The 27,279-nt window shown below is 42.6% G+C and overlaps 1 protein-coding gene across 4 annotated transcripts in view; it reads left to right on the top strand.

Annotated features, from left to right (window-relative positions):
• The window catches only part of LOC124002140 (60 kDa lysophospholipase-like), a 52,087-nt gene that overhangs the window by 17,160 nt on the left and 7,648 nt on the right, over positions 1–27,279 (top strand). For all 4 annotated transcript variants that reach the window (XM_046309445.1, XM_046309446.1, XM_046309443.1 and 1 more), the window contains 10 exons: positions 4,293–4,404; positions 4,699–4,824; positions 4,909–4,992; positions 14,889–15,015; positions 15,825–15,937; positions 16,997–17,182; positions 17,271–17,384; positions 17,658–17,777; positions 18,070–18,165; positions 24,330–24,493. In XM_046309445.1, coding sequence (XP_046165401.1) covers positions 4,293–4,404; positions 4,699–4,824; positions 4,909–4,992; positions 14,889–15,015; positions 15,825–15,937; positions 16,997–17,182; positions 17,271–17,384; positions 17,658–17,777; positions 18,070–18,165; positions 24,330–24,493 — 1,242 coding nt within the window. The remainder of the gene's footprint in view (positions 1–4,292; positions 4,405–4,698; positions 4,825–4,908; positions 4,993–14,888; positions 15,016–15,824; positions 15,938–16,996; positions 17,183–17,270; positions 17,385–17,657; positions 17,778–18,069; positions 18,166–24,329; positions 24,494–27,279) is intronic.

Raw genomic sequence — 27,279 nt, forward strand, 5'->3', positions numbered from 1 at the left:
GCTACGTAACACAGCCACCACCGATGAATCCATGATAATCGAAAACTTCAACAAGCATTTCTCAACGGCTGGCCATGCCTTCCTCCTGGCTACTCCAACCTCGGCCAACAGCTCCGCCCCCCCCCGCAGCTACTCGCCCAAGCCTCCCCAGCTTCTCCTTTACCCAAATCCAGATAGCAGATGTTCTGAAAGAGATGCAAAACCTGGACCCGTACAAATCAGCTGGGCTTGACAATCTGGACCCTCTATTTCTGAAACTATCCGCCGCCATTGTCGCAACCCCTATTACCAGCCTGTTCAACCTCTCTTTCATATCGTATGAGATCCCCAAGGATTGGAAAGCTGCCGCAGTCATCCCCCTCTTCAAAGGGGGAGACACCCTGGACCCAAACTGTTACAGACCTATATCCATCCTGCCCTGCCTATCTAAGGTCTTCAAAAGCCAAGTCAACATACAGATCACTGACCATCTCGAATCCCACCGTACCTTCTCCGCTGTGCAATCTGGTTTCCGAGCCGGTCATGGGTGCACCTCAGCCACGCTCAAAGTACTAAACGATATCATAACCGCCATCGATAAAAGACAGTACTGTGCAGCCGTCTTCATCGACCTGGCCAAGGCTTTCGACTCTGTCAATCACCATATTCTTATCGGCAGACTCAGTAGCCTCGGTTTTTCTATTGACTGCCTTGCCTGGTTCACCAACTACTTTGCAGACAAAGTTCAGTGTGTCAAATCGGAGGGCATGTTGTCCGGTCCTCTGGCAGTCTCTATGGGGGTGCCACAGGGTTCAATTCTCGGGCCGACTCTTTTCTCTGTATGTATCAATGATGTTGCTCTTGCTGCGAGCGATTCCCTGATCCACCTCTATGCATGCGACACCATTCTGTATACTTCTGGCCCTTCTTTGGACACTGTGCTATCTAACCTCCAAACGAGCTTCAATGCCATATAACCCTCCTTCTGTGGCCTCCAACTGCTCTTAAACGCAAGTAAAACCAAATGCATGCTTTTCAACCGTTCGCTGCCTGCACCCGCACGCCCGACTAGCATCAACACCCTGGATGGTTCCGACCTAGAATATGTTGACATCTTTAAGTACCTAGGTGTCTGGCTAGACTGTAAACTCTCCTTCCAGACTCATATCAAACATCTCCAATCTAAAATCAAATCTAGAGTCGGCTTTCTATTCCGCAACAAAGCCTCCTTCACTCATGCTGCCAAACTTACCCTAGTAAAACTGACTATCCTACCGATCCTCGACTTCAGCGATGTCATCTACAAAATAGCTTCCAATACTCTACTCAGCAAACTGGATGCATTTTATCACAGTGCCATCCGTTTTGTTACTAAAGCACCTTATACCACCCACCCCTGCGACCTGTATGCTCTAGTTGGCTGGCCCTCGCTACATATTCGTCGCCAGACCCACAGGTCATCTACAAGTCCATGCGAGGTAAAGCTCCACCTTATCTCTGTTCACTGGTCACGATGGCAACACCCACCCGTAGCATGCGCTCCAGCAGGTGTATCTCACTGATCATCCCTAAAGCCAACACCTAATTTGGCCGCCATTCCTTCCAGTTCTGTGCTGCCTGTGACTGTAACGAATTGCAAAAATCGACTTTTATCTCCCTCACCAACTTCAAACATCTGCTATCTGAGCAGCTAACTGATCACTGCAGGTGTACATAGCCCATCGGTAAATAGCCTACCTCACCTCACCTACCTTACCTACCTCATCCCCATACTGTTTTTATTTATTTACTTTTCTGCTCTTTTGCACACCAGTATCTCTACCTGCACATTACCATCTGATCATTTATCACTCCATTGTTAATCTGCAAAAATTTTAATTATTTGCCTACCTCCTCATGCCTTTTGCACACAATGTATATAGACTATTTTTTTTCTACTGTGTTATTGACTTGTTTATTGTTTAGTCCATGTGTAACTGTGTGTTGTCTGTTCACACTGCTATGCTTTATCTTGGCCAGGTCGCAGTTGCAAATGAGAACTTGTCTCAACTAGCCTACCTGGTTAAAAAAAGGTGGGGGGGGGGAAACCAAAAAACATATGTTTGAGGATTGTGTCTGGAGCCAGGGATAATTAGGGTAGTGTCTTTAGGCCTTTGGTTAGGTGCTGAGGGGTAAGCTTGCTATTTGCCCTGCTGTTCTATTTATTGAACCCCCAATTAGGGGGGTTCAATGGTTTGCACCCTCCGCCCTCCAGTGTCTTGTCCCGTGTCTTAAAAAGGGAGATTAGGGGGAAAATCTTTGCACAGCTGCTTACCCAGGCATAATCTCTTTATAGAGCGCAAGCAGGAGAATACTGGACGCCAACGTTACCGCCATCTAGAGGACATATTAATATGCATGGGACGCCAACGTTACCTCCATCTAGAGGACATATTAATATGCACGGGACGCCAACGTTACATCCATCTAGAGGACATATTAATATGCACGGGACGCCAACGTTACCTCCATCTAGAGGACATATTAATATGCACGGGACGCCAACGTTACCTCCATCTAGAGGACATATTAATATGCACGGGACGCCAACGTTACCTACATCTAGAGGACATATTAATATGCACGGGACGCCAACGTTACCTACAACTAGAGGACATATTAATATGCATGTGTAACACTATAGACTTTACGTCCGTCCCCTCGCCCCGACCTGGGAGCGAACCAGGGACGCTCTGCACACGTCAACAGTCACCCTCAAAGCATCGTTACCCATCGCTCCACAAAAGCCACGGCCCTTGCAGAGCAAGGGGAACCTCTACTTCAAGGTCTCAGAGCAAGTGATGTCACCGATTGAAACGCTACTAGCGCGCACCACCGCTAGCCATTTCACATCGGCTACACATGGGAGACCAGGATGAGCTGCCCCTGTCTAATTAGAACATGGGGTCTCGCTCTCGAACACACCCCTTTTCAACCCCCCTCCATACTCCCAAAAGGCACCCCTTACCCCCCTGCTAGGTAAAGTCCCCCCTTATCTCAGCTCGCTGGTCACCCTAGCATCTCCCACCTGTAGCACACGCTCCAGCAGGTATATCTCTCTAGTCACCCCCAAAACCAATTTTTCTTTGGCCGCCTCTCCTTCCAGTTCTCTGCTGCCAATGACTGGAACGAACTACAAAAATCTCTGAAACTGGAAACACTTATCTCCCTCACTAGCTTTAAGCACCAACTGTCAGAGCAGCTCACAGATTACTGCACCTGTACATAGCCCACCTATAATTTAGCCCAAACATCTACCTCTTTCCCAACTGTATTTAAGTAATTAAGTTATTTTGCTCCTTTGCACCCCATTATTTTTATTTCTACTTTGCACATTCTTCCATTGCAAAACTACCATTCCAGTGTTTTACTTGCTATATTGTATTTATTTTGCCACCATGGCCTTTTTTGCCTTTACCTCCCTTCTCACCTCATTTGCTCACATTGTATATAGACTTGTTTATACTGTATTATTGACTGTATGCCCCGGGGCAGCAGGGTAGCCTAGTGGTTAGAGCATTGGACTAGTAACCGAAAGGTTGCAAGTTCAAATCCCCGAGCTGTTGTTCTGCTCCTGAACAGGCAGTTAACCCACTGTTCTTAGGCTGTCATTGAAAATAAGAATTTGTTCTTAACTGACTTGCCTAGTTAAATAAAGGTTAAAAAAAAAGTTTGTTTTACTCCATGTGTAACTCTGTGTCGTTGTATCTGTCGAACTGCTTTGCTTTATCTTGGCCAGGTCGCAATTGTAAATGAGAACTTGTTCTCAACTTGCCTACCTGGTTAAATAAAGGTTAAATAAATAAATAAATACATAAAGAACACCCGCAAATTAGTAACTCCTCATACAGCATCGTAGATTTCCCAGGGAGTCGCCCCCTCCCTCATCATGCCCATAATTCACACCCAGCACTTAGGAACTGGTTTGGGCACCCTGCTGCTGAAACAGAAGGCCCAACCAAATAGACTCTGTCTCGCTTCATGACGTAAGCTAGGCTTGTTTCACTCTTTTCCTTTATCTTCTGCCTTTTCCTCATGTAAACAGAACCGGCTCCATGTCTTAATGAGTTTGTAAAGTAAACAGAATAACCAAGTCAAAAAAGACCCCTAAAGGGATTTAGCCACATTTGCTTAACCTGGATTGTTTGTGTGTCTATGTAAACTGTCTATGTTGATGTAAACTGTCTGCTCTGTTGATGCACAGAGCTTCTTTGGGTGTTTTCTGTAGATTTGGTTATTATAGGATGATTATGACTCAACTTGTCTTTTCCCAGGCTGTGCAAACAAAATAAGAGGATAGTGTACACTGTTTTAGAGTACAGCCCCTTGCTGGACTCTTGCAATATGACCACAGATGACTGGGCTACAATTGGGAAGGACATTGAGGTACTTGGTGTGGTCATTTTATTTATCTTGCACTTCACCCTAACATTAACCATAAACCTGACTTTTACCATTTACATAAGCAGAGGCATTATAATGCAATAAAACAACAATCTCAAGTCATCCACTGAAGTAAAAGTCAGTTGTCCCTTTCCTTTTATGTAAATGTACTGTAAAGCTTTTGTATTAAATACAGTACTTATTTCAAGTAGCCAGTGGAAAGATGTAGGCTACACATGTTGACCTTGGAACCTTGGGTTCAAGTCTGATCCTGTTCTCTTTGTCTCTTGGTTCCAGAAACACTATGAGAAGTATGACGGTTTTGTCATTCTCCACGGCACGGACACCATGGCCTACACAGCATCCGCTCTGTCCTTCATGTGTGAGCATCTGGGGAAGCCTGTCATCCTCACCGGCTCCCAGGTACACCTGCCATCCATACAGCTAAACTGCTTCATAAAGATAAGATAACAGAGGGGAGAAATGTTGTTTTATGACCTCTTTCAGGTGCCGATCTATGAGATGAGGAACGATGGAAGAGACAACCTGTTGGGGGCGCTGCTGATCGCTGGTCAGTTTGTCATTCCTGAGGTGAGTAGAGGAGGGAGGGACATTTCTTGGAGCAGCACTCACACACACCTGACTGCATATTACCTGCACAATGTTGTCGAATCATCTTGGCCAAATATTCCCAGTTGCACAGTTTTAGATGAACAACTATATCACATTTCTCTCTAAATTGAACGTGTGTTCATACTATTGTCCAAGCTGTTGACATGTCTAGCTTTTTAGCCTGCTATGGCAGTCTTCCCTGATTGATAAAGGTGTGAGGATTAACTTTGTTGGCAGACAATTAATCACACCTTCACACCCTGTTGTAAATTAAGAGGGATAGAACTCTCCCACTGGCTCTATAGATGCAAGATTTGAATGTTTTTAAAAATATATTTTTTTATTGAATATCTGAAACATACAACATACTTGCAGTGAAGCCGCTCAACAACTACAGTTGAAGTCATACGTTTACATACACCCTAGCCAAATATATATATTTAAACTCAGTTTTTCACAATTCCTGACATTTAACCTTAGTAAAAATTCCCTGTCTTAGGTCAGTTTGGATCAACCAATATATTTTAAGAATGTGAAATGTCAGAATAATAGTAGAGAGAATGATTTATTTCAGCTTTTATTTCTTTCATCACTTTCCCAGTGGGTCAGATTTTACATACACTCAATTATTATTTGGTAGCATTGCCTTTAAATTGTTTAACTTGGGTCAAACACTTTGGGTAACCTTCCACAAGATTCCCACAATAAGTTGGGTGAATTTTGTCTCATTTCTCCTGACATAGCTGGTGTATCTGAGTCAGATTTGTAGGCCTCCTTGCTCGCATACGCTTTTTCAGTTCTTCCCACAAATAGGGTTGAGGTCAGGGCTTTGTGATGGCCACTCCAATACCTTGACTTTGTTGTCCTTAAGCCATTTTGCCACAACTTTGGAAGTATGCTTGGGGTCATTGTCCATTTGACAGACCCATTGGAAGACCCATTTGCGACCATGCTTTAACTTCCTGACTGATGAGATGTTGCTTCAATATATTCACATATTTTCCTTTCTCATGAAGCCATCTATTTTGTGAAGTGCACGAGTCCCTCCTGCAGCAATGCACCCCCACAACATGATGCTGCCACACCCGTGGTTCATGGTTGGGATGGTGTTCTTCAGCTTGCAAGCCTCCCCCTTTTTCCTCCAAACATGAAGATGGTCATTATGGCCAAACAGTTCTATTTTTGTTTCATCAGACCAGAGGACATTTCTCCAAAAAGTACAATCTTTGTCCCCATGTGCAGTTGCAAACCGTAGTCTGGCTTTTTTATGGCGGTTTTGGAGCCGTGGCTTCTTCCTTGCTGAGTGGCCTTTCAGGTTATGTTGATATATGACTCGTTTTACTGTGGATATAGATTATTTTGTACCTGTTTCCTCCAGCATCTTCACAAGGTCCTTTGCTGTTGTTCTGGGATTGATTTGCACTTTTCGCACCAAAATACGTTCATCTCTAGGAGACAGAACACGTCTCCTTCCTGAGCGGTATGACGGCTGCGTGGTACCATTGTGTTTATAGTTGTGTAATATTGTTTGTTCAGATGAACATGGTACCTTCAGGCATTTTGAAATTGCTCCCAAGGATGAACCAGACTTGTGGAGGTCCACAATTTTTTTTCTGAAGTCTTGGCTGATTTCTTTTGATTTTCTCATGATGTCAAGCAAAGAGGCACTGAGTTTGAAGGTGGGCCTTGAAAAACATCCACAGGTACACCTCCAATTGACTCAAATGATGTCACTTAGCCTATCAGAAGCTTCTAAAGCCATGACATCATTTTCTGGAATTTTCCAAGCTGTTTAAAGGCACAGTCAACTTAGTGTATGTAAACTTCTGACCCACTGGAATTGGGATACAGTGATATAATCTGTCTGTAAACAATTGTTGGAAAAATTACTAGTGTTAATGCACAAAGTAGATGTCCTAACTGATTTGCCAAAATTATAGTTTGGTATCAATAAATTTGTGGAGTGGTTGAAAAACAGGTTTTAATGACTCCAACCTAACTGTATGTAAACTTCCGACTTCAACTTTACATCATACCAGTCATCCAACAGACTCCCATTCAGAGCCACACACAGAAGCATCCAGGGTCAATGCCCTGCTCAAGGGCACGTTGACACATCTCCCACCAGGCCAAAAAACGTGAACCCGAACCCTCCAAGATCCCGCCCCACAGTTCCCCAAAAGCTGTTTCGCAACCATTCGAGACCCCTCCCAAGAAAATTCCATTCCCCACCCCAAAGAACCCCTCAATGCACCAACAACCAAGAGAATAATCTGTTCATCTAAAACTGTGCAACTGGGAAAAATACAGAAGAAAAAGGCAAACAACAATGCAAAAAACAACATTTAAAACCAAGGACAACTTAAATCACAACAGCAATGCCATCTGTATATGGCTGCGTGCATGTCTGGCACTATTACATGCATATGTGTGCTCTTGCATGCGTTTATTTGAGAGTGTGTGTATATGCATGTGTAGAAACACCTGCATGGTATCAGCCTCAGGCGAACCGGCATTAGTTGTAAAAACACTGCCCCTTAGTGTTATTCAAACATACTTTTTTATTATGTTTTATTTCGATTTTTTAAAACTTTTATCTTTGACCATCATCTCCTGCACAGAAACTCCACTCCTACTTGTCTCCAATTCCACGTCCCTTCCCTCAGCCCATTCCCATCTATCTCTGCTGGCCACACACTTCGGGTTTCTTCGCAACACATATCTTTCAACTATGCTGTGATGTTTAACGTACAATTTCAATCTATCTAATCGAATAGAATCCACAGATAGACTGATCCGGTCTCTCCAGATCTCCTAATAGTACTATTTCTAGGGTCAATTTTAGATCAAAGCTATGCATTTTCAGCCATTCCTGAACCTGAGACCAGAAACAGGCTACCTTAGGGCAATACCAAAATAAATGGTTTATTGATTCTGTATCCTCACAACAAAATCTGAAGGACTTCATAGATTTTATGCCCCAAATATTCAACATTTTGTTGGTGACAAGAGTTCTATATAATCATTTCAGCTGAAAAGCATGAAATCTTGACATTGTTTTATATATCAACTCATACACCCTGTACCATGGAATCGGTACATCAAAAATCTCTTCCTAACTATTTTGCAATCTGTATGGCATAGTTGTCAACATCCTGGTCCTCAAATGAAGCTGGTATACTTTCCTATTTATGCTATTTTTATTCCTCCGCCAGTTTTGATCCTTTATTTTGGGCAGACAGACCAGTTCCCTGCCTCCTCCCTTTTTGGTGTAATGCTGTAATCAATTGGTTCTACTCTTGGATTGAGCAGACTTTCCTATACAATTATGATAACTCCATGTAGGACATAACTCTACCATTCCAATTTACAATATAATTTAAGAACAAAATACAATTTTCAAACATCTTTCCCATAAATACAGGTATTTTATCAATCAGCAAATTTGAGTTCAGCCATTATTTTTGTTGTAATATTTGTTCTGTCTTTTCAGGGGATGAAATTGAAATTGTAGCCACCTCTGCAATGCTTGTTTGAAGAAGAGAGAGACTTTGAAAAAAAGTACAATTTTCAATTAATCGAAAATGAGACATGGCAATCTGCACAAAGGGAAAAAGGCCATTTTTAATCAATGGATGAGCTTTTCTTAGTAATCTACTTGAACCATTCAGGGTTCAAGTAAAACTTTTGAATAAGTGAAGCCTTTAGAGAGCGGTTTAGTGCTTTTATATTTAATCTCAACCCATCCAATTCATATTCATTATATAGATAGGCACGTTTTATTTTGTCTGGTTTAGCTTCCCAAATAAAGCGAAATATTTTTTGCTCATATGATTTGAAAAAAAGAAATCATCAGGAGTAGACAGCGCCATAAGTAAGTGAATAAACTGAGATATGACTAATGAGTTAATCAGGTCAATTCTTCCATAAATAGACAGGTATTTACCTCTCCATGGTTGCAGGATATTTTTTACAACTTTTCTATTGAAATTCATTGTGTGTCTGATCAGGATGAACAATGCCTGGTGCAATATCTGACTGCTATGCATTTCACTAGTATTTTTGCATCACAACATTGATGTGTAAGGGGCCTCAAGTTTTTTAGACTAGGTCTTTATATTTGCCATCTGGGTCTTGTTTTAATAATAGAGAACCTACCTCCCGAGTACCTGACAGACTACCATTTCTATAGGAGTAGTAAAACCAATCTAACAATGGAGATTTTAGTATATCAAAAAAGGCTTGATATACCTCTACCAGTATGCCGTCAAGCCCTGGAGTTTTTCCAGACTGAAAGGATTTAATAGCCTCAAAATTATTCCTCTGTAATTTGGCCTTCGTACTGATCTTTCTGTTAATTTTAAATTTTTTATGTTATTTGGAAATAATTCCTTTACCGTAATCTTCATTCAGTGGGAGAGGATGAGACAGAAAAGAGAACATCTGCCTAAAAGAATTAGCTTCCTCTTTTAAAATATAATTAGGAGAATCATAGATGACTCTGTCTTCAGTAACGAGTTTCTGCAAATTATTTTTGTTAGCGTTCCTGTATTGGAAATTCAGGGTGAAGTTTATATATTACACTAGATCGTTCTTGAATAAGTTCCTCAAGTTCTCTTTGTTTTTCCTCTAACTTGTTTTGTATCTCTGTCGTATCGTTTTTATTGCTATCTACCTGTACTATTAGTTCATGGATTTCCCTTGTTAGTCTTGTCTCTTTAGGCAGAAACTGCTTTTTTATTGATGAATATTGAATTGACTGATATTTGAAGGTACATTTTTAAGGTATCCCTAACAATAAGGGGATTTGCTGAACCTATATTAAACTCGAAAAATTCAGTTATAAATTATTTTGTTCAAAATAGGTTGTCCTCCAGTAAACTTTGTTTACATTTCCAATATCCCTGTCCATGTGGAACATCTATAAGAGTTATGTGAATGCCAAATAGATGATGATCCGATCGCGTTCTGTCTCTTATTGAAACTTTTTTAACCTTTGACGCAAGAGAGAAAGAGACAAGAAAGTAGTCAAGACGACTTAGCTTGATTAAGTCTCCATGTATATCTCACTAGGTCGGGGTTTTTTAGTCTCCAAATATTCACTATTTCTAATGTGTCCATAATATTGGTGATTTCCTTAGTGATGATAGTTTGTGGAGTGATTACCTTTACGGTCCATTGAGGTACTTAACAGTGTGTTATAGTCTCCTACTGTACCGTAATGATTTGATAATTTGTTGCCTGTAAGTTCAATAAATTGGTATAAATGTTTCCGAAGAAGTATGGATCATCTTGATTTGGACCATAGAGATTAATGAGCCAAATCTCTTTTTTGTCGACTTTCATATTCAAAAGGATCCACCTTCCTTGCGAATCATTCCTGATTATTTGCAAATTTTTGTTAATTAATATCAACACACCTTTTGAGTTCATTTGTTCATGACAGAATATTATTGCACCACCCCATTCCTTTTTACACACAACTTCATCTAAGGATGTAGAGTGAGTTTCCTGTAAACAGTATATGTTATATTCCTTTTCTTTTAGCCATGTAAAGACTGATCTTCTTTTTTTATAATCTGCTAAACCGTTACAATTATAACTGGCAATCCTTATTTCACCCCTTACCATAACTAGATCATATTCTCAGTCTAAATTGACCATGATTAGTGCTTGTAAAGTTACTGCCATCACAGGTATTATGAAGGTCAAAACTAGAGCTTTCAAATGTCTGATATTTAAGAAGTAGGTTCTAGCAATATTTGTTTTATTCCCTTGCCTGTGAGCCAATGCCACAGATGTTAGAAAATTTAGGCAAGATATTATGTGTGTAGTAAATCTGAGTAGGTGAATGTGTATGATATTGAATGTGATATAGTGAGAGTGTGTACAATGTTTGTGTAAGAGTAAGACTATAATATGTGATGGCCCAAAAAATAATAACTCTGCCAATTTGCATGGTTGAGTGTCTGTGTGTAACATGTAATGTGTATAACCTTAATATTCATGATGATAATTGTAACCCATATCGTATCACCATCATAGTTGCATCATAATTACCTTTAACATCATTGAAAAACACATTCCAGCATTTCCATAGCAATCGACGTTTCACATGATCATGAAAGAGACCTTGCGTTACTCTAGAGACAGCTTCACGACAGTACAAGTGTATTCCATACAGTATGTTATTATTCCCCAATGCCCCTATTCTGATATCTCCCCCTTGCTTGTTGTAAACATATAAACTTGTAGACAAATACATAAAAAAGATAGACAAACAACAAACACATGAAATTGTAAAACAGTTCTCAACAATCGGGGGAGAGGAGAGAAGAGAAAAGAGAGAGGAGAGAGCGAGATCAGGTCTGTGTGTGTATGTGTAAGCAAGCATGAAATTGAGTACGTGTGTGTTCATATCCACTTCATAATGTTCAGATATTTTTACAGTTCCCATACTTTATTTTTTTTGTAACCTGAAGTCCCTGTAGAATTTAGTACAGCCATGGTGTTATGAAACTGTCTCGGAATAGCTGTCCATCTATAAAGAGTTTGTCCACAATGAGAAAGGCACGCTTACCCTTCTCCCTTTGTTGCTTTTGTACCGGATTCAGTCTCTTACAGCGTTCGTTTATCTCTCTTGAAAATTGGTCATTGAGACCAAATTTGGTCCCTTTAAGCTCCCTTCCCCTACTTTTGATCAGCTCCTTTTGTTGGTAGTGTTCAAATTTTGCAATGATCGGTCGGGGAAGTTTCAAGGCGGATTGCATGAATTCTCTGATCGCGCCCTCTGGATTATTGGATGCGTCCTCAGGAAACCCAGAAAAAAATAGATTTTCACGCATACTACGACTTTGTATGTCTAGTAGCAACTCCATCACCCTGTTTTCCCTGAGTAGACAATCCATGTTGGAATTGTGGATTTTTACCTTGGCTGTGAGTGCCTTGTTTTCTCCTTGGAGCATGAGAATTTCAAACTCCCCCTCAACCCTGTTACCTCCTCACACAACTTTTCCAGTGTTGCATGGATTCCAGCCAGAAAATCGTCCGTGTCTGTAGATGAATCTGTTTTTCCTTTTTTTCTCGGGTTAAAGTTATTTTGTGAGGTTGTCGGATCTTTCCATGATGGAGTATGTTGTTCCTTCATAGCGTAAAGATGTTGGTTCTCGTTGATTTCCCTCAGGATCTCCTTAGCTGCAACCAGTTGTTCTGTAGTACAGCCAACTATCACTCGAGGAATCCACACAAAAAAATGGAACACAAACTTGCAGTCCCATCCATAAAGGCTAACCACGTCGTGGGGTCCTTCGCAACTAAACTTTAGTTCTGATTAAAGTCGATTTAATGAAACAATTTTAATATAAACAACAAACCGAGTGTAGACAGTACAATGTTGTGTTGTGCGCTCTGATGACGTATCTGTATATCTGGTATCTGATGACGTTTATTCAGGCAGCTGTGTTGTTCCTGTAACAAAGATTGGAATGTCTTTGTTACAGAGACATTTTGCCACCCACATTTTTTGCTGTTGTTCAAAAAGTGAATACGGGAACAATATTTATGACATAGGAATGTTAAGAATGGTCCGTGGGGATCCTGTCATATTGCTTTTCATTATGATGTCATTAAAAACTGTATAACGAAAATACTGTAACTTAGGAAGGAAACGCATTCTAGCTGTAAAGTTTCCATCCAATATGATGCTAATATAATATGAAGAACGAGGAAACTATGTTTGAGAGAGCAATGTGTTTTGGATTCCTAATGAGATAATGGTTTTTCATGTCCCTGGCACATTAACTAAGCCACGCCCCTAATGAGGTCAGAAGAGTGTCAGTGTGATGGAACCGCCTTTCCGACCAGAGTGCTTAAAAGGATTCGCTAAGAATTAACATGCCAGACCAGCAGACGGACAGTGTGAGCTGAATGTTACGAATGGTTGAAACTCTAAGACTCAACACAAGGTGAGAAGATAACCTCAACTACCAGACCAGCAGACGTGAAGCTGTGGCCACACGTTGAAATGCTTAGAAACCCTCAACATGAGGTGGAGAAGATAGAGTTGACCAGAACATTTGACATTCTGCAGCTGTTCATATAAAGGGATCTAGAATTTGACTATCTTCCCGAGAAAGGAAGGAGAAGATACCATCTCGACAATCATTGGTGCATATGATGAAACATCCACTCCATGCCGGAACAACTAAGGACATTGTGACCACTGGAGGACAACCAGAGCCTTACACCCATCGAGCCACTTCCCATAGAAGGATCGATTGGTTTCAGAGAGACAAAGGACAGAGAAATCTACACGTAAATACATTGCATTCCTTACCCAAACGAGCGGTGGTTTGTGAGGAAAGTATTATTATTATTACTTTTGAGGGTAGTTTCCAAATGTACAATAAGTTTGACTCTTTATCTACCCCTCCCTCTCCATATGTGTAACAAGCCGTCATATCTTGTCAGTCCACGAGGGACTTTTGTCTCATGTAAGTGTGTAATCTGTGTTATTATTTAGTTAGTTAGTAAATAAATAATTACAATAGGTTGTGTAGAACTGAATAATAAGAAAAGGCTGGGGTTCTTGCGGATTCAAGAGGTCTGCGACGTTCAGAATGGGACTGATATGAGATAATGATTAGTAAGTGACTGTTATCGATATAACCTATATTTATTTATCTTTGGAGTTTAATACGGGAGATGGTAACTCGTTAAACAACTTCCTCCGTGGTGCCCCAAATTCCTAATGAGTTAATTGTTACATGATTCATTTAATCATGTAACAATTAAACGTAGTTAGTTGATTCGATAAATAACAGTCAACACATTAATGATAGTCACGTCATGACACAGGTTAAAGAAGGATTTTTAAGCCTTGAGACATGGATTGTGTATGTGTGCCATTCAGAGGGTGAATGGGCAAGACAAAATATTTAAGTGCCTTTGAACGAGGTATGGTAGTAGGTGCTAGCCGCACCGTTTGTGTGAAGAACTGCTACGCTGATGTATTTTTCAAGCTCAACAGTTTCCCATGTGTATCAAGAATGGTCCACCACCTAAAGGACATCCAGCCAACATGACATAACTGTCGGAAGTATTGGCATCAACATGGGCCAGCATCCCTGTGGAACCTTGTTGTGTACACTCAGTGTATAAACTATAACAGTAGTACAGGGGTAGACAACCCTGTTCCTGGAGTGCCGCAGGTCTAATCAAAAACATGAAGTGCCTGCGGAACTCCCAGACCAGGGTTAGAGGGGAAGAGAAGCTGAATGGCAGGACAATGGGCCTCAGGTTCTTGTCAAGGTATCTCTGTGCGTAGAAATTGACTTTGATAAAATGCTATTGTATCTGCTGTCCGTAGCTGCCCATACCATAACCCCACCTTTACAATGGGGGACTCTGTTCACAACGTTGACATCAGCAAACCGCTCGCCCACACAACGCCATACATGTGGTCTGCAGTTTAAGAGGCCAGTTGGACATACGGCCAAATTCTCTAAAATTACATTGGAATCACCTTATGGTACAGAAATTAACATTAAATTATCTGGCCACAGCTGTGTAGGACATTATTGTAGTCAGCATGCCAATTGCACACACCCTCAACTTGAGACATCTGCGGCATTGTGTTGTAACAAAACCGCACATTCTAATTGCCTTGTTTCCCCAGCACAAGGTGCACCTGTGTAATGATCGTGCTGTTTATTCAGCTTCTTGATATGCCACACATGTCCAAGGGGATGGAATAACTTGTAAAAGGAGAAATACTCACTAACACCTTACATGTTGCGTTTTATATTTTGGTTCAGTGTATATGCTTAATAATGATGTCTTAGGAGGTTTCATTCATTCTCCATCTACATCTCTAGGTTTGTTTGTATTTCCACCACAAGCTGTACCGGGGGAACCGTGTAACCAAGGTGGATTCTGGGAGTTTCAATGCCTTCAATTCTCCTAACCTGGCTCCTCTGGCCAATGCTGAAGTGGATATTAAAAGTAATCAAGTGGTGTAATATTTGGTCTGTCCTGTTATGTGTTTATCTATACTACCGTTCAAAAGTTTGGGGTCACTTAGAAATGTCCTTGTTTTTGAAAGAAAAGCACATTTTTGTCCATTTCAAACAACATCAAATTGATCAGAAATGCAGTGTAGACATTGTTAATGTTGTAAATGACTATTGGTAGCTGGAAATGGCCTCCCGGTCGCGGCCGGCTGCGATAGAGCCTAGGCTCGAACCCAGAATCACTGCGCCACCCGGGAGGCCCCCTCGTCAGTCTATTCTTGTTCTGAGAAATGAAGGCTATTACATGCGACAAATTGCCAAGAATCTGAAGATCTCGTACAACGCTGTGTACTACTCCCTTCACAGAACAGCGGAAACTGGATATAGCCAGAATAGAAAGAGGAGTGGGAGGCCCTGGTGCACAACTGAGCAAGAGCACAAGTACATTGGAGTGTCTAGTTCGAGAAACACATGCTTCACAAGCCCTCAACTGGCAGCTTCATTAAATAGTACCCGCAAAACGCCAGTCTCAACGTCAACAGTGAAGATGCGACTCCGGGATGCTGGCCTTCAAAAAATCAGCTGTTTCCAGCTACAATAGTTATTTACAACATTAACAATGTCTACACTGTATTTCGAATCAATCAGATGTTATTTTAATGGACAAAAAATGATTTTCTTTCAAAAACTAGGACATTTCTAAGTGACCCCAAACTTTTGAATAGTAGTGTATATCAAGTCAAATCTTTTCCATGGCGTAGGATGGATCTTTTCACGAAACTTTTTCCATTTCCCCTGCAGTTAACTGGGACACGGTGTGGCGAGTGAACACAACCTCGCAGTTCAGAGTGAGCACTCTGATGAACCGTAACGTGGGTCTGCTGAGACTCTTCCCAGGCATCACTGCGATGACCGTAAGAGGCTTCCCAGGGTGGGGGTGAGAAGGGGTGGATAGTGGCTCTGCCCTGTTTCTGTTGCCTACTCAACCACATCATTAAATCACAACTGTCTTCCTACTTCTGATATACTGCAATAGTGAAAGGAATACCCTATTGTAGAAAGACTAAATCAGAACAACCATTTGGGGCCATATTTATCTAAAACTCTTCATTGTAGCTCTGTTGTGGTGAATCCTCTCATGCAGGTCCTACTGTGTTTTCTGACGAGCCAGCATCGTGTGGCGTTCCAAGTGGTCTGCATACAGCCGGGAGCGGCGTTTAGTCCAGTGTAAAAGGAGACCGGGTTATGGGGCATGTCCAATTACCCGCTAAAGACGAGGGGCTTGGCACAGACACTTAAACACTTAGATACGCCTCCCTCGCTTCAGATTGAGGGGAGGATGGTTTTACTGTCTCAATCTGTCTCAATGTTTACTGTCTCATTGTTTGTTATTGTTTTTTATATGTTTTTATTTGCTTCTTTTATTATGCATCAGACTCTCCTCCGCCTTCCGGGGTCTCTGCCAGCATGGGGTTTATTTGGGATTCTGTTTACATTTTTGGCTAGCTAGCCGCTTGATCCAAAATCCAATGGAAGATAACTTGCTATGTTTCCCTCCCTCCACAAGTTAGGTCTAAGGTTCGCTGCCAAGTGAAATGATACTGTCAATTATTAACCTTGAAGTTAATGGTTCCCCGTGCCTGGCCATTTGAGCCATTTCCTCTCCAGATGCCAGAGCTGGTATTTTGAAGAGATCTCCTGGATCCAGTGAATCACCCTGAGATATAATGGTCTGGAGGAGGGGGGAGAGTAGGTCTGGGCAGGTTGACACTAGCTCCGTACACTCCTTTGTCCACAAGCCAGACTGAGATGGCCGCTCATCTTGCTGGCTCTGTGTGTGTGTGTGTGTGTGTGTGTGTGTGTGTGTGTGTGTGTGTGTGTGTGTGTGTGTGTGTGTGTGTGTGTGTGTGTGTGTGTGTGTGTGTGTGTGTGTGTGTGTGTGTGTGTGTGCCCGTGCCCGTGCCCGTGCGCAGGTGAAGTCCTTCCTGCAGGCGCCCATGGAGGGCATTGTCCTGGAGACGTATGGTAGTGGAAACGCCCCTGATAACTGTGCTGACCTGCTTGAGGAGTTCCGGAATGCCACAGAGAGGGGCGTGATCATGGTCAACTGCACCCAGTGTCTGAGGGGTTCTGTCACCACATCGTACGCCACTGGAAAGGTACACCAGAACCCTGTGTTCAGTGGGAGTGGGAGAGTGCACATGATGTGGATGGATGTGTGTTAACATGTCGTCCTGATCCCCTCAGGCCTTGAGTGACGCAGGACTGGTGGCAGGCTGTGACATGACTCCTGAGGCTGCCCTGTGCAAGCTGTCCTACGTGCTGGCCAGGACGGACCTCAGCATAGAGGCAAAAAGAAAGGTAGTCCCAGTCAAAACACACTCATTACCTCACTACAATTTGTAGGCCCCTTATAGAAAATCTTTTGAAGCGAATGTCAACATTAGGCTGAACTCTAGAGTGACATCTGTCTTAGTCCCATTTTAACAAGAAGGTAGCGGCAATAGATGGCAGAGATGATTCACATGCGGATTAAGGTCAGTGACATGATGGTGTAATCCTTGATCATGCTTGTCTGTGTTGACTGTGTTTGTGTGTTATCTGTCCTTTGTTGTCTCTGTTGTACCGGTCCAGATGCTGAGTCAGAACCTGCGGGGAGAGATGATCGCTGACCTGCAGGGGGCCAAGCTCACTCTGAGTGACAGTCGCTTCATCCAGGTCATCGCCAAGTCCCTGAGCATCAGCTGTAAGGAGGTGAGGCCACAGCACAGCCAGCCACATCACACACACACTGTCACCACCACTGAGTCTGCAGGGTTACTTTCCACCTAACATGTTTTCATTGGGCTCTGGCTTATCTGATCAGACAGATACGTTTTTTTTTGGAGAGAAAAAACTATCGCTGGGCATTGCAATGTGTTCAATTCAACTTCATAGAGTATTTTTTTAGGTGTCACTTACAACACGTGACATACAGCATTCCTCCACTGATTGTCAGTCTTTGTATTGACATGATAGCTGATGGTTTTTCTGCTGATATTTCCAGGAGCTCGAAGCCGTCCGGGATGCTCTGACACCCACCTTAGCTTGTGCCGCTTCTAAGATAGGAGACTTGGAGGCCTTGGATGCCATAAAGGAGATGGTGAGGAACATTTACATAAATACAACATGTCTGTTAGTAAAAAGAATCACTGCAACAATTGACCTCACATACTTTCAGGAGGGGGAGAAGAAAACACCTGTTCTAATGACATGATTACAGGACTATAGGACAAAGTTCAAACCATATGTTTGTGTGTTAACAGACACGTTTCCATACTGATACCACAGACTTTGCATTGTACCATGAACGTCACATATGTTATGATGACCTGACTGGTTCTGCTACATTCACTGGCTCAATGCAGAATGCAGATAGATGCCTAGTAGCCCAAATTACTCTCAAAATCCAATGTTAAATACCAGTTCTATCTATTCCTGTTCTACTCTGAAGACTGTGTTCACCTAGAAAAGAATACAGCATATTTTATTTTATTTTACGAGTCCCCTTATGTTGAAGGTCAATTTGACTCAGTAGTGAGTTTAACACTGAAATACTATTTAACTTCATTTTTTCACAATGACCTCTTATCTAGTCCTCTAGGTAGGGTTAATTAACTTGTAAGGATAGTGATCTGAAGTTTGGCTAAAAATGAGTTTAAAATGACATTTGATTTATGACTTTGGTATAAGTATTAAACATTTGGCTCTACATTTTGAATAGTTTGGTAAATAAACATAGCAAATACAGCATAGTAAAGAGGACATCCTCAACTATGTTTGGAGGTTAAAATCATGTATTTATGTACTTACTGTATTTAGTGTATTAGGTCAAATTGACTCAGAACATCATCAGTGTACTGGGTGAAAGAGAAACATGTGTGTGTTTGTATTACTCCCTCAGTCCCACGCTACAGTTGGTTGAACCTATTTTATTTTATAGGTGATATATTTAAGCAATAAGGCCCGAGGGGGTGTGGTATATTGCCAATATACCACGACTAAGTAGAGTCGCAATTCAATGGCTCAGACACAAGGTATGTGGCAGGGTCTACAGTCAATCACGGATTACAAAAAGAAAACTAGCCCCGTCGCAGACCATGATGTCTTGCTCCCAGACAGACTAAATAACTTCTTTGCTCGCTTTGAGGTCAATACAGTGCCACTGACACGTCCCTCTACCAAAACCTGAGGACTCTCCTTCAGTGCAGCCGACATGAGTAAAACGTTTAAACGTGTTAAGCCTTGCAAGGCTGTAGGCCCAGACGGGATCCCCAGCCGCGTCCTCAGAGCATGCGCAGACCAGCTGGCTGGTGTGTTTACGGACATATTCAATCAATTCTTATCCCAGTCTGCTGTCCCCACATGCTTCAAGAGGGCCACCATTGTTTCTGTTCCCAAGAAAGCTAAGGTAACTGAGCTAAATGACTACCGCCCGCCCCGTAGCACTCACTTCCGTCATCATGAAGTGCTTTGAGAGACTTGAGAGACTAGTCAAGGACCATATCACGTCCAGCCTACCTGACACCCTAGACCCACTAGAATGCTGTTCATCGACTACAGCTCAGCAATTAACACCATAGTACCCTCCAAACTCGAGGCCCTGGGCCTCGACCCCGCCCTGTGCAACTGGGTACTGGACTTCCTGACGGGCCGCCCCCAGGTGGTGGATCCTCAATACTGGGGCCCCACAAGGGTGCATTCTGAGCCCTCTCCTGTACTCCCTGTTCGCCCACGACTGCGTGGCCATGCACGCCTCCAACTCAATCATCAAGTTTGCGGACGTCACTACAGTGGTAGGCTTGATTACCAACAACGACGAGACGGCCTACAGGGAGGAGGTGAGGGCCCTCGGAGTGTGGTGTCAGGAAAATAACCTCACACTCAACGTCAACAAAACAAAGGAGATGATCGTGGACTTCAAGAAACAGCAGAGGGAGCACCCCCCTATCCACATGAACGGGACAGTAGTGGATAAGGTGGAACGTTTTAAGTTCCTCGGCGTACACATCATGGACAAACTGAATTGGTCCACCCACACAGACAGCATGGGGAAGAAGACGTAGCAGCGCCTCTTCAACCTCAGGAGGCTGAGGAAATTTGTTTGTCACCAAAAGCACTCACAAACTTTTACAGATACACAATCGAGAGCATCCTGTCGGGCTGTATCACCGCCAGGTACGGCAACTGCTCCGTCCACAACTATAAGGCTCTCCAGAGGGTAGTGAGGTCTGCAAAAACGCATCACCGGTGGCAAACTACCTGCCCTCCAGGACACCTACACCACCCAATGTCACAGGAAGGCCATAAAGATCATCAAGGACAACAACCACCCGAACCATTGCCTGTTCACCCCGCTATCATCCAGAAGGCGAGATCAGTACAGGTGCATCAAATCGGGGACCGAGAGACTGAAAAACAGCTTCTATCTCAAGGCCATCAGACTGTTAAACAGCCACCACTAACATTGAGTGGCTGCTGCCAACATACTGACTCAACTCCAGCCACTTTAATAATGGAAAATGTATGTAAAAATGTATCACTAGCCACTTTAAACAATGACACTTAATATAATGTTTACATACCCTACATTACTCATCTCATATGTATATACTGTACTCAATACCATCTACTGCATCTTGCCTATGCTGTTCTGTACCATCACTCATTCATATATTTTTACGTACATATTCTTCATCCCTTTACACTTGTGTGTATTAGGTAGTTGTTGTGGAATTGTTAGGTTAGATTACTCGTTGGTTATTACTGCATTGTCGGAACTAGAAGCACAAGCATTTCGCTACACTCGCATTAACATCTGCTAACCATGTGTATGTGACAAATACATTTAGATTTGATTTGTTCTTAACCGTGACTCCTCATGGAGTGATTGGACACAGCCCTTAGCCGTAGTATATTGGCCATATACAGTGGGGCAAAAAAGTATTTAGTCAGCCACCAATTGTGCAAGTTCTCACACTTAAAAAGATGATAGGCCTGTAATTTTCATCATAGGTACACTTCATCCAAACCTGTTGGGGACACCCGTTCCCAGCTGGGACCTCCCCCCCCACACCCTCAGCTGGAATGTGGCGCATGGAACGCAAAAATATTCCTAAAAATATTTAACCTCCACACATTAACAAGTCCAATAGCTCAAATGAAAGATAAACAAGTTGTTTATCTACCCAGCAAGTCAGATTTCTAAAATGTTTTACGGCGAAAACATAGCACATATTTATGTCAAACCACCACCGCAGACATAGCTCATTTGCATAGCCAAGTAGGAAAAAATATGCAATCAACAAACGCAGGATTAAAATAAAAATAATTTCACTAACCTTTTGAAATCTTCATCAGATGACAGTAATATAACATGTTACACAGTACATTCATTTTTTTTCAATAATCTGCAATATATATCCATAAATCTCTGTTTACAATGACGCATCGTTCAAAAAATGCTACTATAATGTCAGGAGAAATGACGATAGCTCCGGCAGATAACGTCAGCTAACAAGGAATACACATCATAAACTTTGACTAAATATGCACGTTCTACATATGTATAGGAAGATACACTTCTTCTAAATGCAATCGCTGTGTTACATTTATTTTTAACGTTACAGGTTGCGTTCACTAGGCTATACTAGGAGTCGGCGCTCCAAATGTAGCATTCTGGCTCCTCTATCTTGGAGTCCACAGAAACCCAAATTTACCACATAAATATTCCCTTACCTTTGCTGTTCTTCCATCAAAAGACCTGGAAGGGATTATACTTACCAAAACAGCGTTTAGTTTTCAAGTCTGCGTCTTTCGGTTCTCAAAAACTATACATTTCGGTCAAAATGTAGCCAAAAGTCAAGTGGATGCGCACCAAAACGTCGAACTTACATATTATATGTTGAGTAAACTTGTCAAACTAACTTCATAATCAAGCTTTAACATGTTATAAAGGTGTACAGCAATTGTGAGGACGAACAGAAACACAGGCATCGTTCAATCGATCTTGGAAAAAAGACAGGACTTGACCAGAGCGCGCATAAAAGTGACCTGTTTCTTCGCGTGACCAAGAGCTTTCGGCACGCTCAAACTCCCGTGAGCGCGCGATTCTCACAATGAGAAGCCCCATTGAAAGCAGGGATCGCGCTGAACACGTAGGAACTGTTCCCAGAGCTGTAACTGTTTGTGAAGGGTGTTTGCGATGACGTCAAAGTTGGGCCAACTTTTATCATGACAAGAGATAGTTTGACAGTTCCCTGACAGTTCTGCTTTACATAGAGACAAAATTTAAACGGTTTTAGAAGCTTTAGAGTGTTTTCTATTCGATAATATTTTTTATATGCATATATTAGCAACTTTTGACAAAAATTTATCCTGTTTAATAAGGGCACCAAATTCCTCCAGTAGGGACAGTAAACAGCCCTAGCACTGTCAGGTTAAAAAATCCAGAAAATCACATTGTAGGATTTTTAATTAATTTATTTGCAGATTATGGTGGAAAATAAGTATTTGGTCAATAACAAAAGTTTATCTCAATACTTTGTTTTATACACTTTGTTGGCAATGACAGAGGTCAAACGTGTTCTGTAAGTCTTCACAAGGTTTTCACACACGGTTGCTGGTATTTTGGCCCATTCCTCCATGCAAATCTCCTCTAGAGCAGTGATGTTTTGGGGCTGTTGCTGGGCAACATGGACTTTCAACTCCCTCCAAAGATTTTCTATGGGGTTGAGATTTGGAGACTGGCTAGGCCACTCCAGGACCTTGAAATGCTTCTTATGAAGCCACTCCTTCGTTGCCCGGGACGGTGTGTTTGGGATCATTGTCATGCTGAAAGACCCAGCCACGTTTCATCTTCAATGCCTTTGCTGATGGAAGGAGGTTTTCACTCAAAATCTCATGATACATGGGCCCATTCATTCTTTCCTTTACACGGATCACTCATCCTGGTCCCTTCCCTTTGCAGAAAAACAGCCTCAAAGCATGATGTTTCCACCCCCATGCTTCACAGTAGGTATGGTGTTCTTTGGATGCAACTCAGCATTCTTTGTCCTCCAAACACGACAAGTTGAGTTTTTACCCAAAAGTTATATTTTGGTTTCATCTGACCACATGGCATTCTCCCAATCTTCTTCTGGATCATCCAAATGCTCTCTAGCAAACTTCAGACGGGCCCGGACATGTACTGGCTTAAGTAGGAGGACACGTCTGGCACTGCAAGATTTGAGTCCCTGGCAGTGTAGTGTGTTACTGATGGTAGGCTTTGTTACTTTGGTCCCAGCTCTCTGCAGGTCATTCACTAGGTCCCCCCGTGTGGTTCTGGGATTTTTGCTCACCGTTCTTGTGATCATTTTGACCCCACGGGGTGAGATCTTGCGTGGAGCCCCAGATTGAGGGAGATTATCAGTGGTCTTGTATGTCTTCCATTTCCTAATAATTTCTCCCACAGTTGATTTCTTCAAACCAAGCTGCTTACCTATTGGAGATTCAGTCTTCCCAGCCTGGTGCAGGTCTACAATTTTGTTTCTGGTGTCCTTTGACAGCTCTTTGGTCTTGGCCATAGTGGAGTTTGGAGTGTGACTGTTTGAGGTTGTGGACAGGTGTCTTTTATATTGATAACAAGTTCAAACAGGTGCCATTAATACAGGTAACGAGCGGAGGACAGAGGAGCCTCTTAAAGAAGAAGTTACAGGTCTGTGAGAGCCAGAAATCTTGCTTGTTTTGTAGGTGACCAAATACTTATTTTCCACCATAATTTGCAAATAAATAAATAAAATAAAAATCCTACAGTGTGATTTTCTGGATTTTTTTTTCTCATTTTGTCTGTCATAGTTGAAGTGTAGCTATGATGAAAATTACAGGCCTCTCATCTTTTTAAGTGAGAGAACTTGCACAATTGGTGGCTGACTAAATACTTTTTTGCCCCACTGTATCACAAACCAACCCAGGTGCCTTATTGCTATTATAAACTGGTTATCAACTTAATTAGAGAAGTAAAATTACATGTTTTGTCCTACACGTTGTATAAGGTCTGATATACCACGGCTGTCAGCCAATCAGCATTCAGGGCTCAAGCCACCCAGTATCAATTCGAGATGAGTCTGAACGGTGACAGTAAGGTGTGTAACAGGTCAATGTGTAGCACTACATGGGTTTGATACCTCAATACATGGTTTTACACAGTATGATCATGGCACCGTAATATTGATTTATTATTTAACCTTTATTTAACTATACAGTATGAGATGTGTTTCTTGTCATCAGGGCAGTAACTTAAGTCTGGGGGACTATGATGGACGTACCCCTCTGCACATCGCTTCCTGTGAGGGCCACCTCAATGTGGTGCAATATCTACTGAGCCAGGGCGCCACTGTCTACGCCAAAGATCGCTATGGGGACACACCCCTGCGCAATGCTGTGCGCTTCAGGTAGGGTTGAGCTAACATGTGGGCCAAGATGAGAGCTTTACATGGGGGGGGGGGGGGGGCTGAGGTGCATTGAGGGATGGGTGTTGGTGGAAATGACGTATGATATGTCCTTAAAAGCTTTGCCTCTACAGTTGATGTTCACCCATCCCTTATGATTCAAGCCCCCCCAGTAGCCCATTCTAACTGACGGCTTCTATTTGCCCAGGGAGGAGGGTGTGCATCACACAGTAATGATATCGTTACCCTTTCTATGAGCTTATAAAATAAACTACAACGCGAAAGGTGCCGTTTACTTCACTTTTAATAATGTCAGCACATGTAACAGCAGTTTACAGCACTTTTTGTTTCTTCTTCCCCCTCTCCCCAATTCACTTAAACTATATTTCTTTATTTCCCATGGGCTTCACTAGACTGCCCCCTAGTGGCTGGAATACAACTGTCTCTGGGCCTCCTCTGCCGGGCTGAACGGCGGGGCAAGGTCATGGGTGACCCCAATGAATCCGTGTCCACTTCATCATGAGATGATTGAGTCTCTGAGCCCTCAGCTGTTTCCATATTTACCCCCATCCTCTCTGGGCTCTCTCTGAAGACTGTCTCGCACTCCTTCACAGTGAAGTTTCTTTCAGTCTGACCCCGTTCCTCACTATTATCTGATACTAGCTGTGTGCTACTTTGTCTGCTCTCTTCACCCCTACGTGGCCTGTTGATGAAAACTGGATAAGAATCCTCATCTGAGCTCTCAAACTCAGCGCTCTCCCCATTTTGCTGCTTTTTCTGGGGTGGTTCCCTTCTCCACAGACCTCTACTGGGTGTTTCAACAGGTTCCTCAAAGGGTAAACAATTACATGACATGAGCACATTGTGATGCAGAACCCGGGCCCTGCATGTACCCCTCTTGGGTTTGACCTCATAGACAGGGCTGTCATCACCTTTCCTGGTACCACCACATGTATTTGGTCTTCCCAGTGTAATCTTAGCTTTCCCGGCCCCCCACGTTCTGACATGTTACTCACAAGTACACGATCCCCTGAGACCAGAACCTAGCCTAACCTAACCTAACCTAACTCATTTTCTTCCGATCGTAGTAGGCTTTTCCCTTTGCTGTTGACTTCTCCATGTTTCTAATGGCGATGTCATAGGCTTTCACCATCTGCTACTGCCACTTCTTAGCATAATCCTGGTATGATTTCTCCTGTTCCTTTATCTGTAACCCAAAGACAAGGTCAACAGGTAGCAGTGGAGCCCTTCCAAAGAGCAGGGAATACAGTGAGAAACCAGTAGCATCACTGGTGGTACAATTATATCACCCCAGTTGGCCTTTTTCTCTTCATCTAGTGTGCGCAACAGTATACAGTTAAATCTCTCCACCGGATTCCCCTGTGGATGATATAGAGAGGTTCTGGAATTGACTATTCTCGTGCAGTTCTGCAAGGCTCTGAATAACTGATTTTCAAACTCTTCCCTGATCATGATGGATTTTTGACACAAAGCCAAACCTTGGGGAAAAAATCAGCAGTCTTTTTGCTGCAGTTTTCCCTGACTTATCTCTGGTGGGGTAGGCTTGTGTACATTTTGTAAAGTTATCTAAAATAACTCAAATGTACTCGTAGCCCCCTCTGCTTTTCTTCAAATGCACATAGTCAATTGAAATCATCTGGGAAGGAACTGTAGCTCGTACATGTTGCAGTGGAGGCCTAGTTATTGCACTGAGTTTCTTTTGTTTGATACACTTACACACTTTGGTGATAAAGTGTTCAATGTCATGTTGAATGCGTGGCCAATAAGTGTTCTCGTGCTAAGTTCAACACTTTCTGTTCCTAGTTGGGCCATTTCAGTGTGTAAGTACTTGTAAATCAGTGTTCTGTACTGACGTGGTACCACATCTTGTGTCCTTTTTGCTGTTTTCCTTTGTAATGATCCATCTGGTGAGACATGGAGCCTGTTCCACTCTTGCAGTAACTGTTTGACTTAGTTGCACTCTTGTTGACATTCTGTTGGTTTAGGCTTCGTTCTTTGACTTTTCAGTTCCAAGATTCTCCATACAGCCGCATCCTTTAACTGAGCCTGCATGAGATCGTGTGGAAACAGTCGGTCTGTAACTGTCCCCCCCCCCACCATGACAGCTCATCTTGCACTGATGGCTTTAGTGTGACCGTGAATATCCACGTTTCACAGTCATTCTGTTGTGTCTGAACATTACTGAGTGTTGCTTTTACCATTTCAAGTGACTTTTTCTCTGTGCATTCTTCTGTGTAATGTTCAGCATGCAAAGGAGAGCGTGACAGGAAGTCTGCGTCAGTGTTTACCTTTCCAGGACGATACTTCAGTGTGAGATTACAGCGATGACCGGTGGCATTCAGTCTTGCTGTAGTTAGTACATATGTCAAGGGGTTATTATCACTGTGCACTGTCACAGGGAGCATAAAATAGGTCATCTCGGAACCGCTCAGTCACTGCCCATTTAAGGGCAAAGAATTCCAGTTTGCCAGAGTGAAGGTGATAGTTTCTCTCTGCTCGAGTCAGGGTGCGGGAGCCATATACAATGGCTCCCAGTTTTCCACTTTGTCATTGGTATAACACACCTCCCAATCCCTCTTCGGAGGCATCAGCATGCAGGATAAAAGGCTCCTTGAAATCTGGGTAAGCAAGCACAGGTGGATTAGTCAACATACTCACCAAGTGTTCTAATGCTCTCTGGTGAGTATACTCCCATATAACTTTCTGGTGGGGCAGAGCCTGTCCCGACTGCATAGCTACCTTGTTCCTTCTCTTCCCGGATGCTGGGG

The sequence above is a fragment of the Oncorhynchus gorbuscha genome, linkage group LG17 (assembly GCF_021184085.1).
Source record: "Oncorhynchus gorbuscha isolate QuinsamMale2020 ecotype Even-year linkage group LG17, OgorEven_v1.0, whole genome shotgun sequence".
In the NCBI taxonomy this organism is placed as follows: Eukaryota; Metazoa; Chordata; class Actinopteri; order Salmoniformes; family Salmonidae; genus Oncorhynchus; species Oncorhynchus gorbuscha.